Source organism: Pelophylax lessonae, assembly GCF_965119305.1.
Source record: "Pelophylax lessonae genome assembly, chromosome: 2".
NCBI classification, from domain to species: Eukaryota; Metazoa; Chordata; class Amphibia; order Anura; family Ranidae; genus Pelophylax; species Pelophylax lessonae.
In genome coordinates, this window is record NC_138769.1 from 445,770,382 (window position 1) to 445,793,796 (window position 23,415).

The 23,415-nt window shown below is 40.6% G+C and overlaps 1 protein-coding gene across 2 annotated transcripts in view; it reads left to right on the forward strand.

Moving 5' to 3' along the window:
- SLC9A4 (solute carrier family 9 member A4) overlaps positions 1-8,807 on the forward strand; it is an 82,029-nt gene extending 73,222 nt beyond the window's left edge. For both annotated transcript variants that reach the window (XM_082246074.1, XM_082246075.1), the window contains 3 exons: positions 301-420; positions 7,545-7,629; positions 8,345-8,807. In XM_082246074.1, the coding sequence (XP_082102200.1) occupies positions 301-420; positions 7,545-7,629; positions 8,345-8,616 (477 nt within the window). In that variant the 3' untranslated portion in view covers positions 8,617-8,807. The remainder of the gene's footprint in view (positions 1-300; positions 421-7,544; positions 7,630-8,344) is intronic.
- Positions 8,808-23,415: the final 14,608 nt, after the last annotated feature.

The window sequence follows — 23,415 nt, forward strand, 5'->3', positions numbered from 1 at the left end:
AAAGAAATTTCAGGCATAAATGAACTGAACCGCATTTTTAGATGTTTTATGGATATTTTTAAATAATAAGTAAGTAACTTTTTTTTTCCTGTTACATACATAGTTACATAGTTAGTCTGTTTAATAAAGGACAATTCCATCCAGTTCAACCATTAAAAGAAAAAAAAAAAATCTAATCCTATACCAACAAATGATTCAGAGGAAGGTTTACAACTCAATACAATGATGATGTATCCTACAAATAAGTAATGTTGCCTTACAAATGTTGTTGTACTCAGTCTTGACCTTCTTCTCTTTTAGACCTCTTCCTATGTAAAGTATAATTTACCAAAAGAAGATAATGAGAGACAAAACAGAGAAATCCTTACTCGTCGCTATTCAAGTATGAGGAAAGGAAACAGTCTGCCCTGGGAAAGACAGGTAATAGACAAATATTTTTTACATATATAAATTGACCCACAAGACTTGTTTGTGGTTTATCATAATAAATACAAATTTTATCTTCTTTGTTTCTGCTCAAGTAGGGGATATGTAACTCTATAATTAGATGGATGTGACACACACAATGGCAAAAAAAAACCTTTGTCATAGAATGTACCTTTTGTGAAAGTCTCTTTCAAATTATGAAAGGATGATTATTACAACTGGCCTTTAACCACTTAATAGATGTAATGAAAATATGTTAGATATGTTGATGTCATCAAAAACATGCATAGAAAAAGACAGACTTGTCCTCTTCAGAATTGCCCAAAATGAGAGACGAAAATTGGTACCCACTATAAGCAAACTAATTTTGAATAGTCTCAAGAATCAAGGATCAAGGGCACCTGTGAAACAAAGCCTTTCAGCTTCTGACTAAAGACATTAAAAGTTGGTCTACTGAATAGAAGGTTAACATTCAGCAACAGTCTCTGAGCAGGAATGAGGGTTGAGCTCTGCATCGCCACCGAACGCTTGCTGATTTATAGACTGGGCCAACTAAATGGCCAGATTTGTCCATATTTGCTCACCCAAACTTCCAGTTGCCGAAGCTACAGGAAGTCATTTGCTTAGTGGTGGTATTATTTCTGCCACCAATTTGCAATTATCCACTGTGCTGACCACACATGTCTTTGGTTGGTTTGGTTGCTGGGACACAACGGCAACACAGTATCATTAGTTGTAATGATACAGGCAGCCGGCAGCATTCTAACTACCAAGGATCCTGCTACCTGCTGGCTTGATAAAAATTGTAAATAAGTAAACAGGCATCAGGGGTGATGCCATGTTTAATATCGCATTTGATCAGTAAGGTCTGTCAGCATCACCAACCGATTTGTTGACTTCCACCAACCAAGCTGTCAGCGCCAGTCCCTTGGGAAAAGATCATCTTGTGCAGGTTGTTGTGTTTGTGCTAGCAGGTCATAGGGATCCTCATCCATCATAATTGATGATGGACAATGTGGTTCTTTTTCAAATTCTTTTGTTCATCATTTGTTCAGCCTCCTGTATCTCAATGCCAGTAAATATAGCATTCCTGAAGGCAGCCATGTACCTGCAGGTTTGATTTGCATGGCTTATAGGAATGGGGACTGCTATAGATTTTGCTACACTAAGCTATATTCCCTTGCCACTCATACAGAAGCAAGCATTATAGTACACTGTTTTTAATACAATATTGGTTGTTGTTTATGATATAAAAAATACAATATGTCCTGTACATAATTAGTCTATACACTGAAAAGCACTCACACATGTGGTATCCCCATACTCGGGAGTAGCAGAATAATGTTTTGGGGTGAAATTCTACATATGCTCATCCTGTGTGTGAGAAATCTATTATTGAAGCAGAACTTCACTCTTAAGGGGAAGTTCTGTTTTATGTCCTCTCCCCTTATTCTTTTAGAACATTTTTTTTGGGGTTCTCTAATTTTGGTAGGTACCGGCTGCCACTTCCAGTCAAATCGCCTAAGCGATTCCACCAAGAGTTCAGCACCCCTGCCCGCAGTCTTCTGGGACATGTCACAGGTCCCAGCAGGCTACAGATCATTCACACAGTGCGGCACAGCTTGTGCATGTGCAGTGGGAAGCTGGCTGTGAGGCTGCAAGGAGTCACAGATGGCTTCCCCCTCTAAACGGACCTGAAGACCGGCGAAGAACTGGCCCAGGTGAGGATTGTGCTGGATCTTAGAACAAATGAGTGTCGTTTTTTTTTTTAAAGTTAGCAGTATTTGTAGCTGCTGACTTTTAATTGTTTTTCAAACAGAATGAAGAACCGCCTTAAATTGAAAACTTTGTATAAACAAATTTTCATTTTCCTTCTGCATATTCCAAAACTTGCTGATTCATTATTCCTTAAAAAAAGTGTGCGGCATCCACAAAAATGAGTGGCACAAGTCACGCAAGTCAGACTATTAGTGAACAAACCCCACCCCAGTCATACATACCTCTCATCTTGATTTCCTGTGGGGAGGGGCAGATTATTGAAGGCGGTACAGATTGGTCAGATATCCCTATTTAAACTTATGGTGGGTCAGTAGTCTTTTCAGCTCTGAGGAAGAGGGTTCTCCCTCAAAACACATCAACCAGGTTTCATATGGAAGTCACCAGGTCTCCTTGAATCATCGGTGCATCCCAGGAGTCTTGAAGGCGATTGGTTCCATTCTATTGATATGCGTGTATACATCATACATTTGTGAGTATAATGTATGTTGTCCATTTATTTATATAAAAATGTTTTTAGTGGTAATGCACTAGGTCGGCGCGCCGTTCTCTTGTTGTTGTTGTTGTTGTTGTTTTTCAGTATATTTGGATACCCATGATCCTGAGGAGGCAGCAAGACCTTAGGTTGTGATATTAAGGATCACATAGACCGCTCACCTTCCCGCATACCACTTGAGCGCAGGAGAAATACTTTTTTAGAGTCTATTTAAGACCCTGACTCCTGAATTTGGCGCGCATTTAGTGTGTGGATAATGTAGGGACAGATCACTCATCTGTCAGGGAAAGGTTCCAGACAAGTAAGGAAAGACCAGGGATCTGGCACTTCTGGAAATCTCCCTGCTTGGGCTTGGACCGGTCAGGTAATTTCCACCCCTCAAGACAGACGCTGTCAGTTCAGATGAGATTTGCTCTGCTACAAGCTGCTTTTCACCTGTAAGTGTTCCTGGTCAGGCTGCCATTCTCTGGGCTTGTTGTGAAATGTTATATTTTGACGAAAATACAAGTTTCTTCTATTGCAACTGGACTGTGTGTGGGTTACTGCTTCTGCACCACACTGCACCCTCCCACATTCTCCTTGAATTTTGGGCCCCTCTATGTGGCTAACCTGCAAAAAAGTCTCACATATGTGGTGTCCCCATACTTGGGAGGAGTAGAAGAATGTTTTCTTGGGTGTAAATCTAAGTATGCCCATACTGCATGATAAGGATATCTTATTAGTTGACAATTTTGTGTAAAACAAAAATTAACTTTTATTTCTTAGTTTTTTAAAAAGGTTTGCAATAAATTAACTTTTAAGAAGGTTCACCGTGCCCCTTAAAAAATACTTTTGGGTGTTTGTATTCCAAAATATGGTCATTTTGTAGTTTTTCTACTGTCCTGGCACTCCAGGGCCTTCAAGATTCAGATAAGAAGACTGGAATTTAGATGCCTAATTTATGGATTCTTGGATTTTAGACCCCCATTATGCGGCTAGGCGGCAAAAACATCTCTCCATACTCAAGAAGAATAAATAATTTGTTTGATTCTAATAATGCCCAGACAATGTGAGAGAAAAATCTTATTATTGACAGTTGTATGTGAAAACTTGTGGCACAAAATGTGATCTCTAATTACATGCATTTGAAGGTTTACTTTGCAAAGTGTAGTAGTTTTTTGGGTGTTTCACCTGTTCTGGCACTTCAGGGCCTTAACAAATGTGATGAATATGAATATAGATGCATTATTAATGCCCTTCGGCCCTTTTATGCATCTAGGCAGTGAGTCTCACACATGTGGTATCTCCATACTTGGAAGGAGTTAAATAGTGATTTTTGGGTTGTAGATGTAAGTATGCCTATGCTGTGTGTTAGAAATACCTTTTTAAAACTTTGTGAAATAAAATAAAATTGCATTTACTTTCTTCATTTTCCAAAAAATCGTGGCAAAAATTACAACTTCAAAAACTCACCGTGCCTCTCACCAAAAATCGTGGGCTATCTACTTTCCAAAAATGGGTACTATTGGGGTGTTTGTACTTTCCAGGCTTTCTAGGGCCTCAAGAAAATGTGTGTGTGTGTGTGTGTGTGTGTGTGTGTATGTGTGTGTGTGTCTGTGTGTGTGTGTGTGTGTGTATACAATATCTCACAAAAGTGAATATACACCTCAAATTTTTTTTAAATATTTTATTATGTGTCAACACTGAAGAAATGACACTTTGCTACAATGTAAAGTAGTGAGTGTACAGCTTGTATAACAGTGTAAATTTGCTGTCCCCTCAAAATAACTCAACACACAGTCAATAATGTCTAAACCGCTGGCAACAAAAGTGAGTAAAGCCCTAAGTCAAAATGTCCAAATTGGGCCCAATTAGCCATTTTTCCATCTCCGGTGTCATGTGACTCGTTTGTGTGACAAGGTCTCAGGTGTGAATGGGGAGCAGGTGTGTTAAATTTGATGTTATCACTCTCACTCTCCAGATACTGGTCGCTGGAAGTTCAACATGCCACCTCATGGCAAAGAACTCTCTGAGGATCTGAAAAAAAGAATTGTTGCTCTACATAAAGATCATCTAGACTATAAGAAGATTGATAAAACCCAAAAACTGAGATGCAGCATGGTGGCCAAGACCATACAGAGGTTTAACAGGACAGGTTCCACTCAGAACAGGCCTCGCCATAGTAGACCAAAGAAGTTGAGTGCACCTGCTCAGCATCATATCCAGGGGTTGTCTTTGGGAAATTAATGTATGAGTGCTTCCAGCATTGCTGCAGAGGTTGAAGGGGTGGAGGGTCAGCCGGTCAATGCTCAGACCTTACGCCGCAAACTACATCAAATTGGTCTACATGGCTGTCGTCACAGAAGGAAGCCTCTTCTAAAGATGATGCACAAGAAAGCCTGCAAACAGTTTGCTGAAGGCAAGCAGACTAAGGACATGGATTACTGTAACCATGTCCTGTGGTCTAATGAGACCAAGATCAACTTATTTGGTTCAGATGGTGTCAAGCGTGTGTAGCGGCAACCAGGTGAGGAGTGCAAAGACAAGTGCATCATGCCTACAGTCAAGCATGGTGGTGGGAGTGTCATTGTCTGGGGCTGCATGAGTGCAGCCGGTACTGCGGAGCTACAGTTCATTGGGGGAACCATGAATGCCAACATGTACTGTGACAGTCAAGGGTCCGATCTGTCCGCCACAATCTTGCAGCCCCGCAAAAAAAAAATCACAGATCGCTGCCATTACTAGTTAAAAAAAAAAAACAATAAAAATGACATGAATCTTTCCCGTAGTTAGTAAACGCAATAACTTTTGCGCAAACCAATCAAAATACGCTTATTGTGATTTTTTTTACCAAAAATATGTAGCAGAAAACAATTTGGCCTAAAATGGTAAAACATTTTGATTTTTACCTTTTTTTGGGGGAATTTCATATAAAAAATGTCAAAAATATTGTTATTTTTTCAAAATTGTTGCTCTTTTTTTGTTTATAAAGCAAAAAGTAAAAATCGCACAGGTTGGGTACAGCGTTGCACGACTGCGCAATTGTCCATTACACTCACGCAGTGCCGAATCGCAAAATAGGCCCTGGTCTTTGAGCAGCCAAATCCTCCAGGGCTTAAGTGTTTAATGGCTGTGTGTTGAGTTATTTTGAGAGGACAGCAAATTTACACTGTTATACAAGCTGTACACTCACTACTTTACATTGTAGCAAAGTGTAATTTCTTCAGTGTTGCCACATGAAAAGATATAATAAAATATTTACAAAAATGTGAGGAGTGTATTCAATTTTGTGAGATACTGTATGTATATATATATATATATACTCATCGCCCACTTTATTAGGTACACATATATATTACAGTATATGTGTATTTTATACTGTATATACCATTATATGGTATGTTGTCCTTTTATTTAAATAAAAATGTTTTTAGTGGTAATGCACTAGGTCGGTGTGCCCTTATCTTGTTGTTGTTTTTCTGTATGTTTGGATAACCATGGTCCTAAGGGGACAGCAAGACCTTAGGTTGTGATATTAAGGATCATATAGACCACTCACCTTCCCGCATACCACTTGAGAGGAGGAGAAATACTTTTATAGAGTCTATTTAGGACCCTGGCTCCTGAGTTTGGCGTGCATTTAGTGTGTGGATAATGTAGGGACAGGTCACTCATCTGTCAGGGAAAGTAACGGCACCAGGGAAAGGTTCCAGACAAGTAAGGAAAGACTAGGGGATCTGCCACTTCTGGAAATCACCCTGCTTGGGCTTGGACTGGTCCGGTAGTTTCCGCCCAAAAATCTTGGGCTATCTACTTTGCCAAAATGGGTCATATTGGGGGTGTTTGTACTGTCCAGGCATTTTAGGGCCTCAAGAAATGAGAGTGTGTGTGTGTTTACATATTTTATACTGTATATATATCGTTTGCAGACTCTATAACTTTCGCACAAATTAAATAGTATACACCTATTTGTTTTTTCAGTCAAAGAAATTTAGCAAAATACATTTTTTGCCCAAATTTATGAACAAAGATGAATATTTGCAAAACACTAACAAGATGTGTTTTTTTTTTTTTCCTTTAAATAGTAAAAAAAAATAGTGGTGATTAAATAACACCATAGAAAGCTCTATTTGTTTAAAACAAATGATATAGAATTCATTTGGATACAGTGTTGCATGACTAATTTATTGTCACTAGAAGTATGACAGTGCTAAAAACTGAAAAATGGATGGACAGGAAGGGGGATTAACATGCCAGTCATCAAGTGGTTAAAAGAATTGTGCATGTTTAATGGTTTGCTTTAAGCCTTATTAAACAAAGTACTCCTGCTGAACTGTATTCTTAAACTTTTTTTTTTTGCGATGGTTCATGTCCCTTATGGCAGTCACAGCTCTCTATGCCCTTTGTTTGACAATTCCTTGCCTATTAACCTTGAAAATGGGCAGAATTGATTTTCAGGATTTGCCTCTGATTGACTTTTTTGGGATCTGCATTAACATTCACAAGATTTTACAATGACTTTGCTAAATAGCCCTTAAATTGAACCCAAGAATATTCACTCATCACTATTCCTGAGCAAAGGCGGTACATTTAAATTGTCCATTGAACCGTTAACACATAGGAGGAGTAGTAAACCAAAAATTGATTATTCAAACACAGCCAATAATTTGAGAATTACAAAATAAGCATGTACTAAAACTTGTTACATTGGTTGGGAGCACGTACAAATATCAGTTTTGTATTTCTTAAAACTAACCATGTCAAGCTATATGACAAAGTTCTGTTGCAGGTTAGCCTTGTAGAAAATGCAAATCAATGTTTCTTTACCTTCCTTTACAATTTGTTTTATTGTCCTTCTATTGCACAGACAAATGTCCGGAATGTACGCTATTTATCACTGCCCCATGACTGTTATAAAACAAGAGAAGATTATGACCTGCAATTTTTGCAAGGTAATATCCATAATAACAAAACATTTTTAAAATGTTAATAATAATAATAATAATATGTTTGTTCTTATGCCTTTTACACAAAACATTTTACATGTACTATATTATTACTACAGATTGTCCTTCTTTTTTACATTATACTGAGCAAAATGTGACATATTTAGTATGTCTGTGTGTAAATGCAAACAAATTATTTGAGACTTGGTCAATGAAGTTATGTTTTTAATGTAGAAAACAAATATTAAAAATATTTATGGAACAATCATCAATATTTACAAGGTGAAAATGTCAATGCAAAGCAGTACTGCTTGATGCTTGAAAATGCGCTTTAACGCATCTAAACGGGCGTTAGCGCTAGGCACGTTTATCTCTTGAGTGTTAATTCATTTCAATGCCCAGAATAAATTATTATTCTGGCCAATTAAATGAATTAACGCCCAAGCATTTGACGCCTGTGAATGCGCCTAAACACACTTTTACAAGCATCAGACATCTTTTTTTCCAAAACGCTGTTGGCAGGAGGAAAAAAACTTCTAAAAGAGTTTGAAAAATGTCCAGTGTTTATGAGGCCTAATTGTTTTATGGAAAATAAAAAAGCCTTACATTGATTTAGTCCACAAATTGGCCATTAGGAATTAGTACTAAATTTTCTTTGGGTTTTTATTCTACATATTTTATGGGATATTTACAATTGGGATTTTTTTTGCTTTTGTTTCAGGTCAAGATCATGATAGTGATTCTGTATTTATGGAGCCAGCAGGAATTCTATCTAGGCCTGGTACCAACTTACCACCTTCACCATCACAAAATCTTCAAGAAAATGCTGGAAAGGAGGAAACTAGGAATAGGACTAGAACTGGGACTTGGCCAATCAAGAAGAATGAGCCCCAGAAACAGCTCAATGCAAGACCAATATATCAGCCAACCAAAAAGAAGCCATATTTTGATATAGTTCTTGAGGAAGATGTGGATAGTCAGGACATCCTATAGAAATCGATTAATTAAAGTATGGGGAACTGAAGTAACCATGTTATACATTTAGAAAAAACTGCAGACACTGGGCATTAAGCACAAACTGGTAAGATGTACCTATATACTTCCAGAAGAAAGAATGAAGACAGACAGGATATAGGAGGAGAGAAGGTCATAACAAATGTATTTACATGCATGCATGGTTTGTTTGCTAGCTACTTCTTTTGGTGGTCTATTTATGTAAATGTTTTCACACAAATTTCATACGTTCTTGAAAATGAAATGTGTGACTTCAGGGAATGTGGTGTGAAACTTGTGTGGAAGTATTTATAAATAGATGCCTGTGTGTGCTAAGATCACAAAGATATCAAGCACAAGGTTGCAATTGAAAACTAAAATGACACTAAACTGTTGAAAAAAAAATCTATCAAAGTATATATTTTTAACTCAGAAGTACCTTCTATGGCTCATCCAACTTCCTGTTAGAGGGTGGCTGTATTTGTTTGATGGTCCTACTGTATGTAGGAACATAGCCACCCTCTCTTGGTCACTCTGGACTAGGGTCTATGGACTATTAGATTTGTATTAGATAGGATAGTGCATATGACCTCAACTGGCACACACTGCCCGTTCTAAACAAATGGAGGTGAGAGGGAAACATAGTGAGAAAATATGTAATCAAAAATGGATTACAGAGCCATTAAGTAGTCAATGTTTTTTAAATTATTTTTGGAGAATAAGGATATTGTTTAATGTCACTTTAGATGTCAATCTGACCTACAAGAGATAGTTATTTTTTCTTGAAACTCACATGCCTAAGAAATCACGTGCTATGACCAGCAACACCAAAAACGGATACTGAAGGCTGACCTAAACATTTCCAATCTGACTCATTCAGACTTTTGCAAAAAGGTTTTCCCAGATTGCCTTTATCACTTGTTGGCACCACAAGCACTTGTGCATCCACAGTGGTTTTTCCATGGGTAATGGGTAATATATTTATGTAAATGCCATTGTTGTAAAACTTGAAACTGGAGTAACAATCTGTCAAAGGTTAAACATTTACTTTTGAGTGTAATAATTTATAATAAACTTTAAAATTGAATCGCTTCTTCAATGCTTTTGAATGGGAATGTAGAAGCCACCTTGATCTTTTGGCAAAGGGGGCCTGAATCTCTTAAAGTAGGTTTGGACCCAAAAAGTAAACATTATTAAAATCAGTAGATTCATTTTTTTTTTTTTTTTTTTTATTTAATGCATGTCTATCTTATGTAAGCTTGCAGAAAAAAAAATCAGGGACAGACTGAAATGAGGGTAATTGTGCCCCTTATCAGTGCTATGAGCATATGTTGGGTTGGGAATCATGAATGGAAGTCTCCACATCACCACAGAATTCAGTTAGAAGCATCTGCTGGTCATTATATAGCTACCTGCTCCCATTACACATCTGCAATCATAGTACCTAAAACTGACCATACACTAGCAGATTCTCAAGCAATGTTCATACTAATATTTATATGATCATTCGCATGAAAATTTTCAGTACATTCAATAATTCAGTAAATGTTGTTCAATAGTACTTCATAATGTTCTTTTCTTTTATTATCTGGTTTTGGAATGCATGTAATTTTCCAAACGGAAACTACATACACTATTAAAAATTGGGTAGTCTGAGAAAAGATTTAAATTCTGTGCCTTGGAATTTTTTATCACTGTGGTCGAAAAGGAACAACAATTTTACCACCATTATGATTAGAAAAGTGAACAAATATCACTTTTGAATGGATTGCCACACGATGAGATTGGAAGAGAAGCGGTTAAACCTTAAGCTGCGTAGGAGGTTTTTCACTGTCAGGGCGGTAAGGATGTGGAACTCTCTTCCACAATCAGTGGTGTCAACAGGAAGTATTGATAAGCTGGGCATCCATTATGCCCCCAATTATCTTTAGGAGGGATGGGCCACCTCCAGGCTCACCTGCCCCCTATCTATCCATTAGCTTGCATGTGCTTCCACTGTGAAGACTCTTATAAATTCATTAGAGTTAGGACTGCAGGTATACAGGGAGCCGTGAAGTGGCCCTGCAGCTTTCACATGGGTTTTCAAATGTGTGCTAACTAAACCCCTGTTTTGACGCAAACTGTTAGACAGGTCAATCTGGTTGGTAAGCAAACTGGCTAGCAAATTGAACTGGGAATTTTACTTTTGTTTGTTTCATGTGCGTTGGCCTTCCATGTGTTCTTTGCTATGAAGGCCAGTAATAGGTGGGGGCAGAGGCCATTTTCTTTGTTGTTAATATGTACTGGTGAGTGGACATACTGGATGCCTTTGCTGTAATACCATCAGCTGGGCATCCATTATGCCCCCAATTACCTTTAGGAGGGATGGGCCACCTCCAGGCTCACCTGCCCCCTATCTATCCATTAGCTTGCATGTGCTTCCACTGTGAAGACTCTTATAAATTCATTAGAGTTAGGACTGCAGGTATACAGGGAGCCGTGAAGTGGCCCTGCAGCTTTCACATGCGTTTGCAAATGTGTGCTAACTAAACCCCTGTTTTGACGCAAACTGTTAGATAGGTTAATCTGGTTGGTAAGCAAACTGGCTAGCAAATTAAACTGGGCATTTTACTTTTGTTTGTTTCAGGAAGTATTGATAGTTTTAAAAGACTCTTAGAAGTGCATCTTAGAGAACACAATATACAGGGATATGGGAAATGATGAAATGAGGAAAAGTCCTTCAGGGTATTTAGTACAGCATTCTGGTGCTTTTTCATCATTAATTCAAAATGAAAGCAGAACTAAAGGCAATACTTTTTTTCATTTTGCATAGAGTAAGAGGGTTTTATAACCTCTGTCAGTTTTTTTCGCCATTTTTGTCCCATTGGAGAGCTTTACCTTCATTTCCTGTCTCATAGGAAACAGGTAGTGAAAGGAAATCCTTCCAAAGTGAGGGAATCCCAGATTGTCACCAGGGGCACCAGAATGACCCCTTTGACAGATATTACTTCTATTACTGTTCTAGGAATAACCCAAAATGTAGGAATTTTATTTACTTTCACTTTTGATTATAACAGGAAACATGCCAAATAGAGAGAGTGAATCTCCCTAATGGAGGCACAGGTAGCAATAAAAACCTGACAGGTGTTCTAATCCGTCTCCACTCTATAGCCAAAATAAAACAAAGTTTTGCCTTTTAGTTATACTTTAATATTCAATTTTTAATTTTCCATTTTTATCTCTATACATTGTCAAGAAAACAATATGTAGCACCATCTTAGTGTAGCGCAGGCTGCTAGGTAAATTTAGTTTAGCTCCTCTGTAAGTGAAGCAGGGGTTGATGACTGTTTAGTTTATTTTCTCACAGGCTTCTGCTCTGTTACTGCACCTGTGTTCTAGAGAATTCTAGAATCATAGTGGGAGGAAGAATAGGGCATGCGACCTGAATATTGATGGGACTCCAGACAATCCCTGGGGAGGTGTGTCCTATAGGAAGAGCTCATAAATAGTCTGAGGCCTGAGCAGCAGCTGCAGAGTTCCTGGGTCCAGTTCTTCTGGAGGAGATCCCTGTGCAAGGGCTTTGCCCCTAGGGCAGCTTTCTGGAAGAATTTGTGAGGAAGACATCAAGGCCCAAGCTTAGCTTAGCTGGGAGGCCTATTAGCAAGCTGAAAACCAAGGATCAAGTGAGGTCTGGAGAAGCCCACTGGAGAGATCCAGAAGGAAGTTGGTGAGAAAAAGAAGAGCTGTCTTATGGTGGAGTGAGTCTACATCTCCCTCACTAGGTAGAGCCTTGTGGATATCGGCAGGAGGCAACTGATGATCCTGTAGCTAAGTGAGTGAGCAACCCATCTGCTGAGGAGTAAGTGACTGTGTGTAGCTTTTAAACACTGGAAGAAGTACAGGCTATGCCCTGTGCGACATTCAGCAGTTGTGCAGTGCAGCCAGCAGTTTGTGAAATGCAGCCAGAAAATGACGAGTCCTCAATTTATCCAGTTCTACAGTTTTTTGGGTATCCCATGCTCACTCTGACGATCAAAGTTCATAATTACCCCCCAAAAAAAGCTAAAAAGGGAACCTCTAGACTGTTTTCTGGGCCAGTAGAAGAATGGAAGAAATGCTATGTGTGCTCTGAGTGGAGACTTAAGACTAAAATTCACCAGTGGCTCTTTTGGGGTGTGCTACAGATAGCAATTTTTTAACTTCTTTTTTTTTTATTTTTAATCAAACAATGTTTCTATTCTCTGAATAGCTTTACTCCCCCCCATTTATGTTAGTCACCATTCCCTGTTTTTACTGTAAATACATACAGTATATACTCGCTTTAATTTTTCTATATAGATTTTTTGATCTGGCCTTATTCCTTTCTTCCACTGACATTCTTCACTCTTCATAAAATCAACCTCCCCTTCTTTGTACATCTGAGAACCAAAGCATCATGTTAAAAGTACATTAGATCATTTTGAAGAAAAAAAAAAAAGCAGCATGTAGGCTAACAAAAGAGTTCTATAGCTTGATATTTATTTTTTATACTTCCAGGTTTTTTCAGTTTTTGTTATCAAATCTCCTTATTTTCTTTCCTTTCAGTATCTTCATGCAATATATACAGTTTTTTCTTTATTTAATAAGTGCCAAAAATTGGCCTGAATTGCGCTCTGCTGGGGTGAGGTTGGGTTATTATACCATAGGGAGAGAGGCTGCTCATTCAGCAAAGTGAATGGTGACTTTATGAAGTATATCTTCACTTTGATGTTAGTAAGTAAGGCGAACCTGTGTTCATTTTGAAAACATAATTATCTAGGAAGGAAATAAAAAAACACAGAATTTTTGCTAGAACACTAGTTGTATATTTAAAGTGAACACAGCTTGACCTTATATAGGAAGCTCAGTGAACAAACACTTTAAATGAGAACAGCCTCTACTCCTTTTAAAAATCAACTCATGTTCTTTTTGGCTTGCATTATTCTCATTAATGTGGCCAGACTGCTTTGGGAAAATGGAAGGAGAAATCATGAGAGACTGAGAATAGGCGCTGGTCTTGGGTTTTTCACTACTGTATACAATGTTAAAGTAAGTCAACATATGAGTGGGAGAGACTTATAATTGGGTAAGAGTCCTGCCAAGATAAGCAATGGGGTGGTGAATATATTTCCAGAACTATGATATGAAATAAATAATGTGTCATACTCCTTATATCTAATTAAATATCTAGAAAGTCATTTCATACTAACTGAAACTCAAACAGGTTTTTCTTGATATGCTGCAACATATCACTTCCTCCATTAGAATGGTTACTCTTTAATCAAAGGCCACTTAGGATTCCTGATTTCGATTTTTTTTTGTTTATGCTGTAGATTAATGACCATTGGTTTAGCTTTTCTTTCTTAAAAGTGAATGGTCCTTGACCTCTTTGTCTTGATATTTCTGGGCGTACCTGATACTTCAGAGACAGACTTAGTAGGTATTATACATATCTTATTTATCTCTCCAAATTTGTGTGTTTCAGCATGTTAATAATCTAAATTTCACTTTGCTTTTCTCATTTTAAAAATTCCAAAAAAATAAGTGGACCTGATCAAAGTTCCAAATTATTCACCTGCAGTAAAATGGCACACCAACTTTGCTATGGAGTACCAGCAAGCTTGTTGCATGCTTGGGTCATTGGATATATACAGTGTATGTAGTTAGCAATATTTTACACGACTGACAATTTTGAGTGAGAAAAGGGAAGTTTTCGATTTTTTGGAGCTCTAATTCACCAGCATTTCATCTTTCATAGCAACTTGTCCTTCAAAAAAAAAAGAACTTCACTGCCATCTAGTGTGCAATGTAAAGTATGCTGGTGAATTTATCATAGAAAGAAAGTCAAACTGAGAAGCAATGATTTTTAGGTTAATTTTTAAATACAAGCTAAGTTGAGTTATTGCCACAGTGGCAATATTTTGTCATATTTTTTAATTACAGTTTCAGTAAGTTCAAATCTCATGTTTTAGGTTTACAAAAAAATATTTTAGAACTTTTTTAAATTACTTTTTCAAATGTAACTTCATCCTTTCATGACCAGAGGTCACTAATGTACAGAACAAGTTTGGCACCACCGATTTGCATTTGTTAAAAAGGTAATAATGCTATGATAAATATGTCTACTTAAATATATTTTGCAGACACATACGGTTTTGATTTGGTACAATGCTTTAACAAATACCCTGCTTAGATGTATTATTATAGGCTGAAATAGGACATACAAGTCCAAAAAGATCTATGATTTTTTTCTTCTTTTGTAAACTTATCTCGGCACCACAAAAGCACAGAAAAAAACATAATCAAATATCACTGACAGATGTTACAAATAAGGCCATGTGATCATCAAGTCATAGCTGACTTGGTAATCGCTAGGGATGAGTGAGCCTGCCAGGGTTTGATTTACTGAGGATTCTACAAATCCTGTTTGAAATTTGGAAAACCCCAACTCCCACTGAAGTCTATTGAAACACGTCCTGCTCGAGCGTTCCCTGATTTGACGAGGTGGAGGCACGCCTGAAATATGAAAAATGATTCTCAATAATTTCCCTAAACAAAAGCTCATGTTGTCTTCCTTCATGCTGCAGATTTACTTTCAAACAGACAACCCCCTCCCTCCTAAATAAAGGCAGAACACTTCCAACCATATATTACTCAGGTTCACCCTGGAAAACAATTGCACAGTCCCATTCTCTTCCTTGGTGCTTGTTAGACACACACAGAGACAAACGTTTACTGTACAAACTAAGGTACGTAGGTATGGACTATAGTGAGTACCTGGATTAAAAGCTGGCTTCAGGGGTGAGTCCAAAGGGTGGTGATTAATGGGGAGTACTCGGAATTACCTGGTGTGGAAAGTGGGGTCCCCCAAGGATCTGTCCTGGGACCAATCCTATTTCATTTATTCATAAATGACCTAGAGCAGGGATTCCCAAGCTACGGCCATGCAGTTGTTCAGGAACTACAATTCCCATCATGCCTAGTCATGTATGTCAACGTCAGAGTTTTACAATGCCTCATGGGATGTGTAGTTCTGCAACAGCTGCAGGGCCATAGTTTGGGAATCCCTGACCTAGAGGATGGGATAAACAGCACAATCTCTGTATTTGTGGACAATACCAAATTAAGCAGGGCAATAACTTTTACGCAGAATGTGGAAACCTTACAAGACGACCTGAATAAAACAATGGGGTAGCATCTAGGAGGTTTAATGTTGAAATATGTAAGGTAATGCATTTGGGTGCCAGAAATACGAACGCAAGTTACTCACCAGGGGGAGAGCCTTTGGGGGAATCTAAGATGGAAAAGACCTGGTGGTCCTAGTAGATGATAAGCTCAGCAATGGCATGAAATGTCAAGCTTCTGCAAGCAAAGCCAACAGAATACTGGCATGTATTAAAAAGCGGATTCACTCCAGAGATAAAAGAGATAAAATTATAATTCTCACACTCTACAGGTCTCTGGTCCGGCCACATCTGGAGTATGCTGTCCAGTTCTGGGCACCGGTCCTCAGGAAGGATGTGCTGGAACTGGGGAGAGGCCAGAGAAGGGAAAAAAAGCTAATAAATGGACTGGAGGATCTCAGCTATGAGGAAAGACTACAAGCATTGAACTTATTCTCTCTGGAGAAGAGACGCTTGAGAGGGGATAATATCAATGTACAAATACCGTACTGGCGACCCTAGCAGTAACAAACTATTCAGCGAAAGGGAATATAAAAGGACTCACGGCCATTCATTAAAAGTAGAAAAAAGCAGTTTAACCTTAAATTGCGTAAAGGGTTCTTTACCATCAGAGCGGTAAGGATGTGAAATTTTCTTCCACAAGTAGTGGTGTCAGCGGGGAGCATCAATAGTTTAAAAAAACTATTAGATGGGCACCTTAACGACCACAACATACAGGGGTATTCAATGTACTATTGACAGGGGTTCTGCCACAATCACAAGCAGATGCATGCTGGATTTGCATCCCAACATAGCTGACAGGCTGCAGAGCGCAGAGATAAACAACTTGCAATACTGTCATGCTCGGATCCCAGCCGGCCCTCCCCTCCTGTCCTTCCCAGGTGCCTGCGTGTCACATCATTTGCCAGGGATGAGAGAGAAATGCGGGCAGGAATCAGTGCGCAAGATGCTATACAATTCAGCAGCTTCCCTAACTGCTACAGATCCCACTATTACATTGTTACATATTCCAATCAGCTCTATCTCCAATTTCCTCCTGGCTCTCCCGTGCCCCCCTATCATGTTCTCTCCTGGTCCCCCTGCCTGTGCTATGCTGTCCTCTCCTGCCCCCCTATGCTGTTCTTCCCTGGCCCCTTGTGCTATGCTGTTCCCTCCTGGCACCCCAGTGCTATAGTGTATCCTCCTGCCCCCCATACTGTTCTCTACTGGCCTCTGATTGTTATAAGTCATAAAAACATTGATCTCTGTTGTTCTCTATGTGACAAGCAATGGAGCCTCTGGCTCTTCCTCTCTCCTGGTGCCCCCCCCCCCAACCTATCCACTGACCTACACATGTACTGTACACTAGGCAGAGCTCATTTGCACAGCAGACTGCTATACCACTATGGAGAGATTTGCGAGAAGTAACATCACCCACCTGCTCAGTGTCAGCCAGCCGCCTGACCCCCATCCGCATCCATTTAACAGCTGGATGGTCTATAAAGGAAGTTCAGGGTGGCATGGCAATCATACATGTAGCACCCTCCTAGGTAGGTGCTAGGTAAAAGCATCTATTGCTCCTTCTGCTTATTAGGGGAGCCTGATCTGTTAGGTTGCCTGTTACATATTTCCAGGTGTGATTCACTGGGTCTGAGGGAGTGTCCCCATTGTATCCAATGAGGGAGCTTGTTGGACAGTGGAGGAAACCCAGCCAGTGACACATTTGCTTTTGTGGGAGTCTCAGTGGGTGGGCACTCTTGCAGTGCAACCTGGGATTGCTCATAAAAGCCAGGGGGACATGTGACATGGCGTCTTTGGTGGGAAGCAGAGTCCCAGGAGGAGGCTGATGGTTTGTCTCTCCTCCTAAAGCAAGAGGAAAGTGGTCTTAGGCAGTTGGCCTAGTGAACCAGGTGTGGAGCTGAGCTGCAGAGGATCCAGTGAGGCTGACAGTGGAGCTGCTGGCAGAATCTTCTGGGAAAAACAGTGTCCATGAGTACCAGGGGACTTGTCAAAGGGTCTTCCCAGGAAGGGGGACCACTCCAGTGAAGTCAGAGGATCAAGGGGCCAGCTCACACAGAGTGTCAGAGTAAAGGGGGTGCCGTTTAGAACCCTGAAGAGTAGGGACAAAGGGGGTGCCAAGTAGGACCCTTAAGAGCGATACACAGTACACTACAGTTCATCTAATTCTTCTTCACTGCAGTATCAAGGTGAAGCAGCGGCCTTGCCGCAGTTAGTGTTATATAGAAGTCCCAGCAAAGTTGTGCATAGTTTATATAGTTGGAGTATCCCACTCATCCCTTCTCCTATCCAAGTTCTCAAATAAATCAACAAAAACCAAAACCCCTAGACTTTTTTCTGACTGAGCCAAGCACTTTGAATACGCTACAATGTCAAGATGTTGCTATGGGTAACCCAGGGAAACCTGTAACCAGCAGCTACCATGGGAGTAGTGCTACATACACTTCCCAGGGAAACCAACTTCACCCACTTCCTCTTCTCTGTACCAATCATCGGTCAGGGTTGCGAACAATCAATAGGAGAGTGCAGCCCTGCTTTTGTTTGCACAAGTGTTTGTTTATTATAAGTGGCACATCTGACACGCATATTTTGGGATACCAATTTTTTTTTCTTTTTGCACAAATGTTATCTAATTGAAAGCCTTTTTTTACATATGAAGTATATTTGGATGCAATACTGGTATATTTGTTATATATATTGATGAACTTGCACTTTTGACCATTGATTTTTTATATTTATTTATTCTTTTATTGATTCATTTTGGTAATTATTCCTTAGAGTGCTTCGCTACTTTTTTGTTTTTTTATTTATCATTACAGTGTATGCACTGTTTTAAGTGGTAGCAGCTCTTTTTACTTACTCAAACTGAACACACATCCTGCACCTGCCCTCCCCCTCCAGAAGATGGCTCCTGCCCACCTCTGCAGTTAAATGCTTTTCCAATGCAGTCATTAACAGTCAGCACTGTCCTCACTAAATACACAGCCATCAATAGTTTTGTACTTTACCTTCATCTTTCTTAGATCGTTAATTTGGCAGAGTGTGCAGGAGCTGAGCAATCACTTAACAGCCTATGTGGAGTAGAACTGTAGTATTGACAAGAGAAATATGTCCCTGGAAGTCTGCAAAGCTTACCATACGCTATACAATCTGATTGTACAATCTCCTTAGATCTACCATCAACTATGTAGTGCAAGTGCCTACCTGACTGTATACAGAGTGATTGGATAGGTGTGTCCTCCTATTATTTAGTTTTGGTTAACCTAAAGGAGATTGTACAGAGATTGTACAATCAAATTGTATAGTGTATTGCCACCTTTATACACCTAAAATGAACTAGTCATACTTTTAGTACCCTTAATTGTTACCAGGACCCTAAATGCAGAAGCAAAAACACATTTTCTTGAAAAAACTAGTGACAGACGCATCAAAAGACGCAGTAATAAAATGTACAAATGACAACGAACCAAAATGTCCCCTGAGCCAGTTTGCCATGTTTAGGGCAGACCTATGCATGCTGCAGGAAAAACAAGCCAAAAAAGTGAGCTCCCACTACACTAGATGTGAATGGGGCCTGAATTTGAAATTGGCGTGTTTACACAAGAATAATGAGGTTCCATTCACAACAAAATAAATAACACCCCAAATGCACGCTTGCTGTCCGTTTTGGAAACTAGCTGAAAATGCGCATCACACATTTGCGTCGCCAATAAAGGTTAATGGCACCTTAAGTGCGGGTAGCAGGCAGATGTCTGCCATGCAACAAATGTGTTGCAAGTGCACCATGCTCTTCTCTAAAAAAAGGTCCGGGGGCTTCTTTGGGAGGAGCGGAAACACTCCAAAATGGCAAAAAACATACACGCGGGAATGCGAGTTGCTTTTACATGAAGATGAGAACAGGGCTTGACAGCTGAGTGTCTCCATCTACTCCCTTCTACTTGTACAAGGATGTTCATACACTATACAATCTGATTGTGCAATCTGTGTACAATTTCCTTTAGATTTACCAAAACTATGGAATATAAGGACCCACCTAAATAATCCATTTAAGCATAGCTGATGGTAGAGCTAAAGGAGATTGTACAATCAGATTGTAAGACCAGTTACTTGCACTCCCCAAAAAAAAAAAAAAAGAATAAAGGCTGCAAACGCCTTTGCAGGGATGCTTTCTCACCTCCTTGCCAACATTAGCTCTGTGTGGAGACTGACTGGGGAGCTGTTGCATGCAGCACGGCTTGCGTGGCACCTCATTGGCCGGCTGCCTCTTCCTTACTGATTGGCTGAAGTTTGCAGGAGACAAATTCGTCCAATGCTGCAACAATATGCGGAACACCAGTGCAGTGTGTGGGGACTGAACATTGGCGGACTGTGTGGGGAAACTAGCAGAGTGTTAGGAAGCCAGAGGAGAATAGGGAAACCAGGGGCTGTGGCTGCGCCCTAGGCGGCTGCCTAGTTTGCCTAGCTGTAGCGGCAACCCTGTACACAGCGTGCATTGTTGCTGAGCGGCCTGGGACGCTGACTGGGTATTTGGGCAGGATGCTCTGAAGGAGTTTGGACCCAGCAACAACTGGACAGTTGGGGCCCAGGGCCCTCAGGACAGCCGGGGCCCCTACATGTAAATGGGCTGTCCCCCTCTAATGGCGGCCCTGGTGGGGAACATCTGCAGACTGTGTGGGGAAGCCAGCAGAGTTTTAGGAAGCTGGCAGACAGTAGAGAAATCAGCGACCATGGCTGCACCTTAGGCAGCTGCCTAGTTCACCTAGCAGTAGTACAGGCCCTGTTTATACCATCCTTCTAATATTGTAATTTCTTGGTACTGTGGTTCCTTTTGATACATGTAAATGCTATGTTTTGGTGGGGCTTCAGTTTTCTGGCATTAAAATAAGACTCCCTCTCCACCCCCCACCCCCCCCCCCCCGTATATGTCACTTATCTTTCTTTTTATAAGTATATTCATCCATACTTGCTTTAGTTTTTCTGTCTATAATATTAGATCTGGCCATATTAATTTCCTTTCACTGGCGTTCTACACTCCTCATCAAACCAATCTTCCATTCTTTGTACATCTGATAAAAGTATGATGGTAAAAGAACATTTGGAAAAGGCAGCAGATATACTAACAAAAGAATCCTATAGCTTTATTATTTCTTTTTTTATACTTCCATGCGTAGTCATTTTATTAGTATCAAATCTCTTGTCTATTGTCTTTCCTTTTTAGTATGTGCAGGTGCCTGTGACTATTTTAGCCCTGTCTGCTCTGCATTGTTATTTATGCAGATGGGATAAGAATGGGAAAGGGTTAACTGTATTTCCCAGGTCTCTTGCTTTGGTGTGCTTCTGCTGGACTCTGCCCCCCCCCCCCCCCCCATCCCTGTGCTCAAAAATTCAGGAGGAAGACTTTGCCAGCCACATGGGAAGCAGGGAAGGCTGATAGCTGAGATGTAACCTGATCCTCCAGCAGCCATCAGCCTGAGGGGCTCTGCTCTCTGCCTTCAGCTACCCTCTTATCCAGCTGTCATTACTGAAGATTGCCTGCCTGAGGAACTTGGCAGTCAAGAAAGGACTACCTGAAACCGCACACCCGTGCTGTTCCTAAACTAGATGTATGAATGGCAACCTCAGCCTGAACACCGATCAGGCCACGCCCCCAAAAAGTCCTTTTATTACTGTCAGTGATTGTAGGAGCTGGGACGAGCTCCCTCTCCTGTCAGGATTCCCAGCAGCTAATGCTTAGGATTCACAACCAGTTACAGAGAGCTTGAGCACCACACAAAGCAGTCCAGGGTCGCTGCCTGAGGAACTTTCCAACATAGCAACATGCCTGGGACTGCTGAAACCAGCAGTGCTCCCTAAAGAACACCAGCTCTGGAGATCTTCTACTTTGGACTCTGCTGTGTATAGACTCTTGCCTGGGCAACCACAAGCCTGAGTTAGAGATTCGTTTAGGGAATAGACTGTGCACTTTGTTTAGGAACTGTTATGCCGAGAGTTTCCAGTAAAGCTTCTGAAACATAGTCATGCCAGGTATTAAGGGATGCATCATGGTAATGGCGTGTGGAAGAAAAGGGCCTGTAATGCACATGTAGCACTGTCCCCATAGGGCTTGCTGTGTGTTGCTAGTTACTCTATAAACAGTCCAGGGGATTTGGTTTTATATTTATTGTGGAAGTTGGATGGGAGAAGGGAATAGTGGGATACTCCAACTTGAACTATTCACAGAAGATTAGGATAAATCTCACTTTGCCTCACCAGGTTATTTGAGGAAGCAGACACACTGCTTTGACTATACTGCCACTTGTATGGAAGAATTAGGTCTTCTTGCTCTTTATAGCCGTAGACTTGATGCAACTACATTATCATCAGGACACTCTCTAGCATCCCCGTGACTGACACCCGTCCACTGAGTCTTCTAACAGAAGGGGTGGCCCTCACAGGACAGGCTCCACGACACAGATTTGTACTCACTATAGGCAGAATCAGATCCTTTCCAGTGTCTCCCTTCCAGTCAGCTCTGGAGGACATCTGGGTTCAGCTCCTCTCTGACTCTCAGGCCCTCAGGTTGACCACTGGAGGCTGCATGGCAGCTTCTACAGAGGAGGGCAGCCGCCCCCTCCCCCCGCTACCTCACTCTCCATCTGAAAGAACCTGAGCACATTTGCCCTTGGCATTTATACAGCATCCCAGCATGCACCGTGGCACTTTCCTCTGCCAATCACCAGGGCTGTGGTAAATGCCTGTGCACTCATTAGTCAGGTTTCCTCCCACTGTCCAATATGCCTCCCTATTGGACCAGTGTGAAACACTTCAGACAAACTGAGCTGCACCTGAGCACCATTAACAGACCTCACTAGCAGATCCTGCTCTCTGGTAGGCAGAGAGCAATATAAATGTACCTTGCGATCTCTCTGGTAAGCAGAAAGACCCAAAAACTATACTCTCTCTTCTAGCACCTACCTAGGAGGGTGCTACACACATACAGAGTGAAGTTGTGACATCCTAGGGGCAACAAGTACAAGAGAAGGATGAGATGACAGCTAAACAATGGGACAGTAGGCAGTATTTTGTAAACTATGTACTTAAACAAATAAATAAAAAACAGCAGACAACTGTACTTGTGGCAAAAATTTGGCCGCGGCCGTTTATTATTGGTTTTAAAACTTCCATAAATATAATATAAAATATATAACACTTGTGACAACCCAGCCACCACGGCTCAGGCTGCATAATAAATAACTTCAGATTTCAAATCATCACTTCCACATATACTTAAAAACCGTCCCCCTTTGCAACTGCAAAGGTGACCCACCACATAACAACAGCCGCGACAAGGGAGGGGGGGTTGGGGAACTGCTCTGACGAGTCTTCTGAGGCGAATGAGCCCTCTCTGAGGCAATCCCTTCTTAAATAGGGTCCCCAAGAGTTCTAGAGAATTCTTCCAGCTGCTCTCTTCCCATAGGTGCTCTAACCTCTGCATAGCTAAAGGACCGCCCACTCCAGGTGTTTTACCTCAGGAATACCTCACTCTACTACACTCTCTATTCCCTGAGGAAAAAAGGGGGGGGGGAAATTGACTAACTCTATCCTGCCACTTTCCCATGAGGAAAAAGGGGCTATTCAGCCT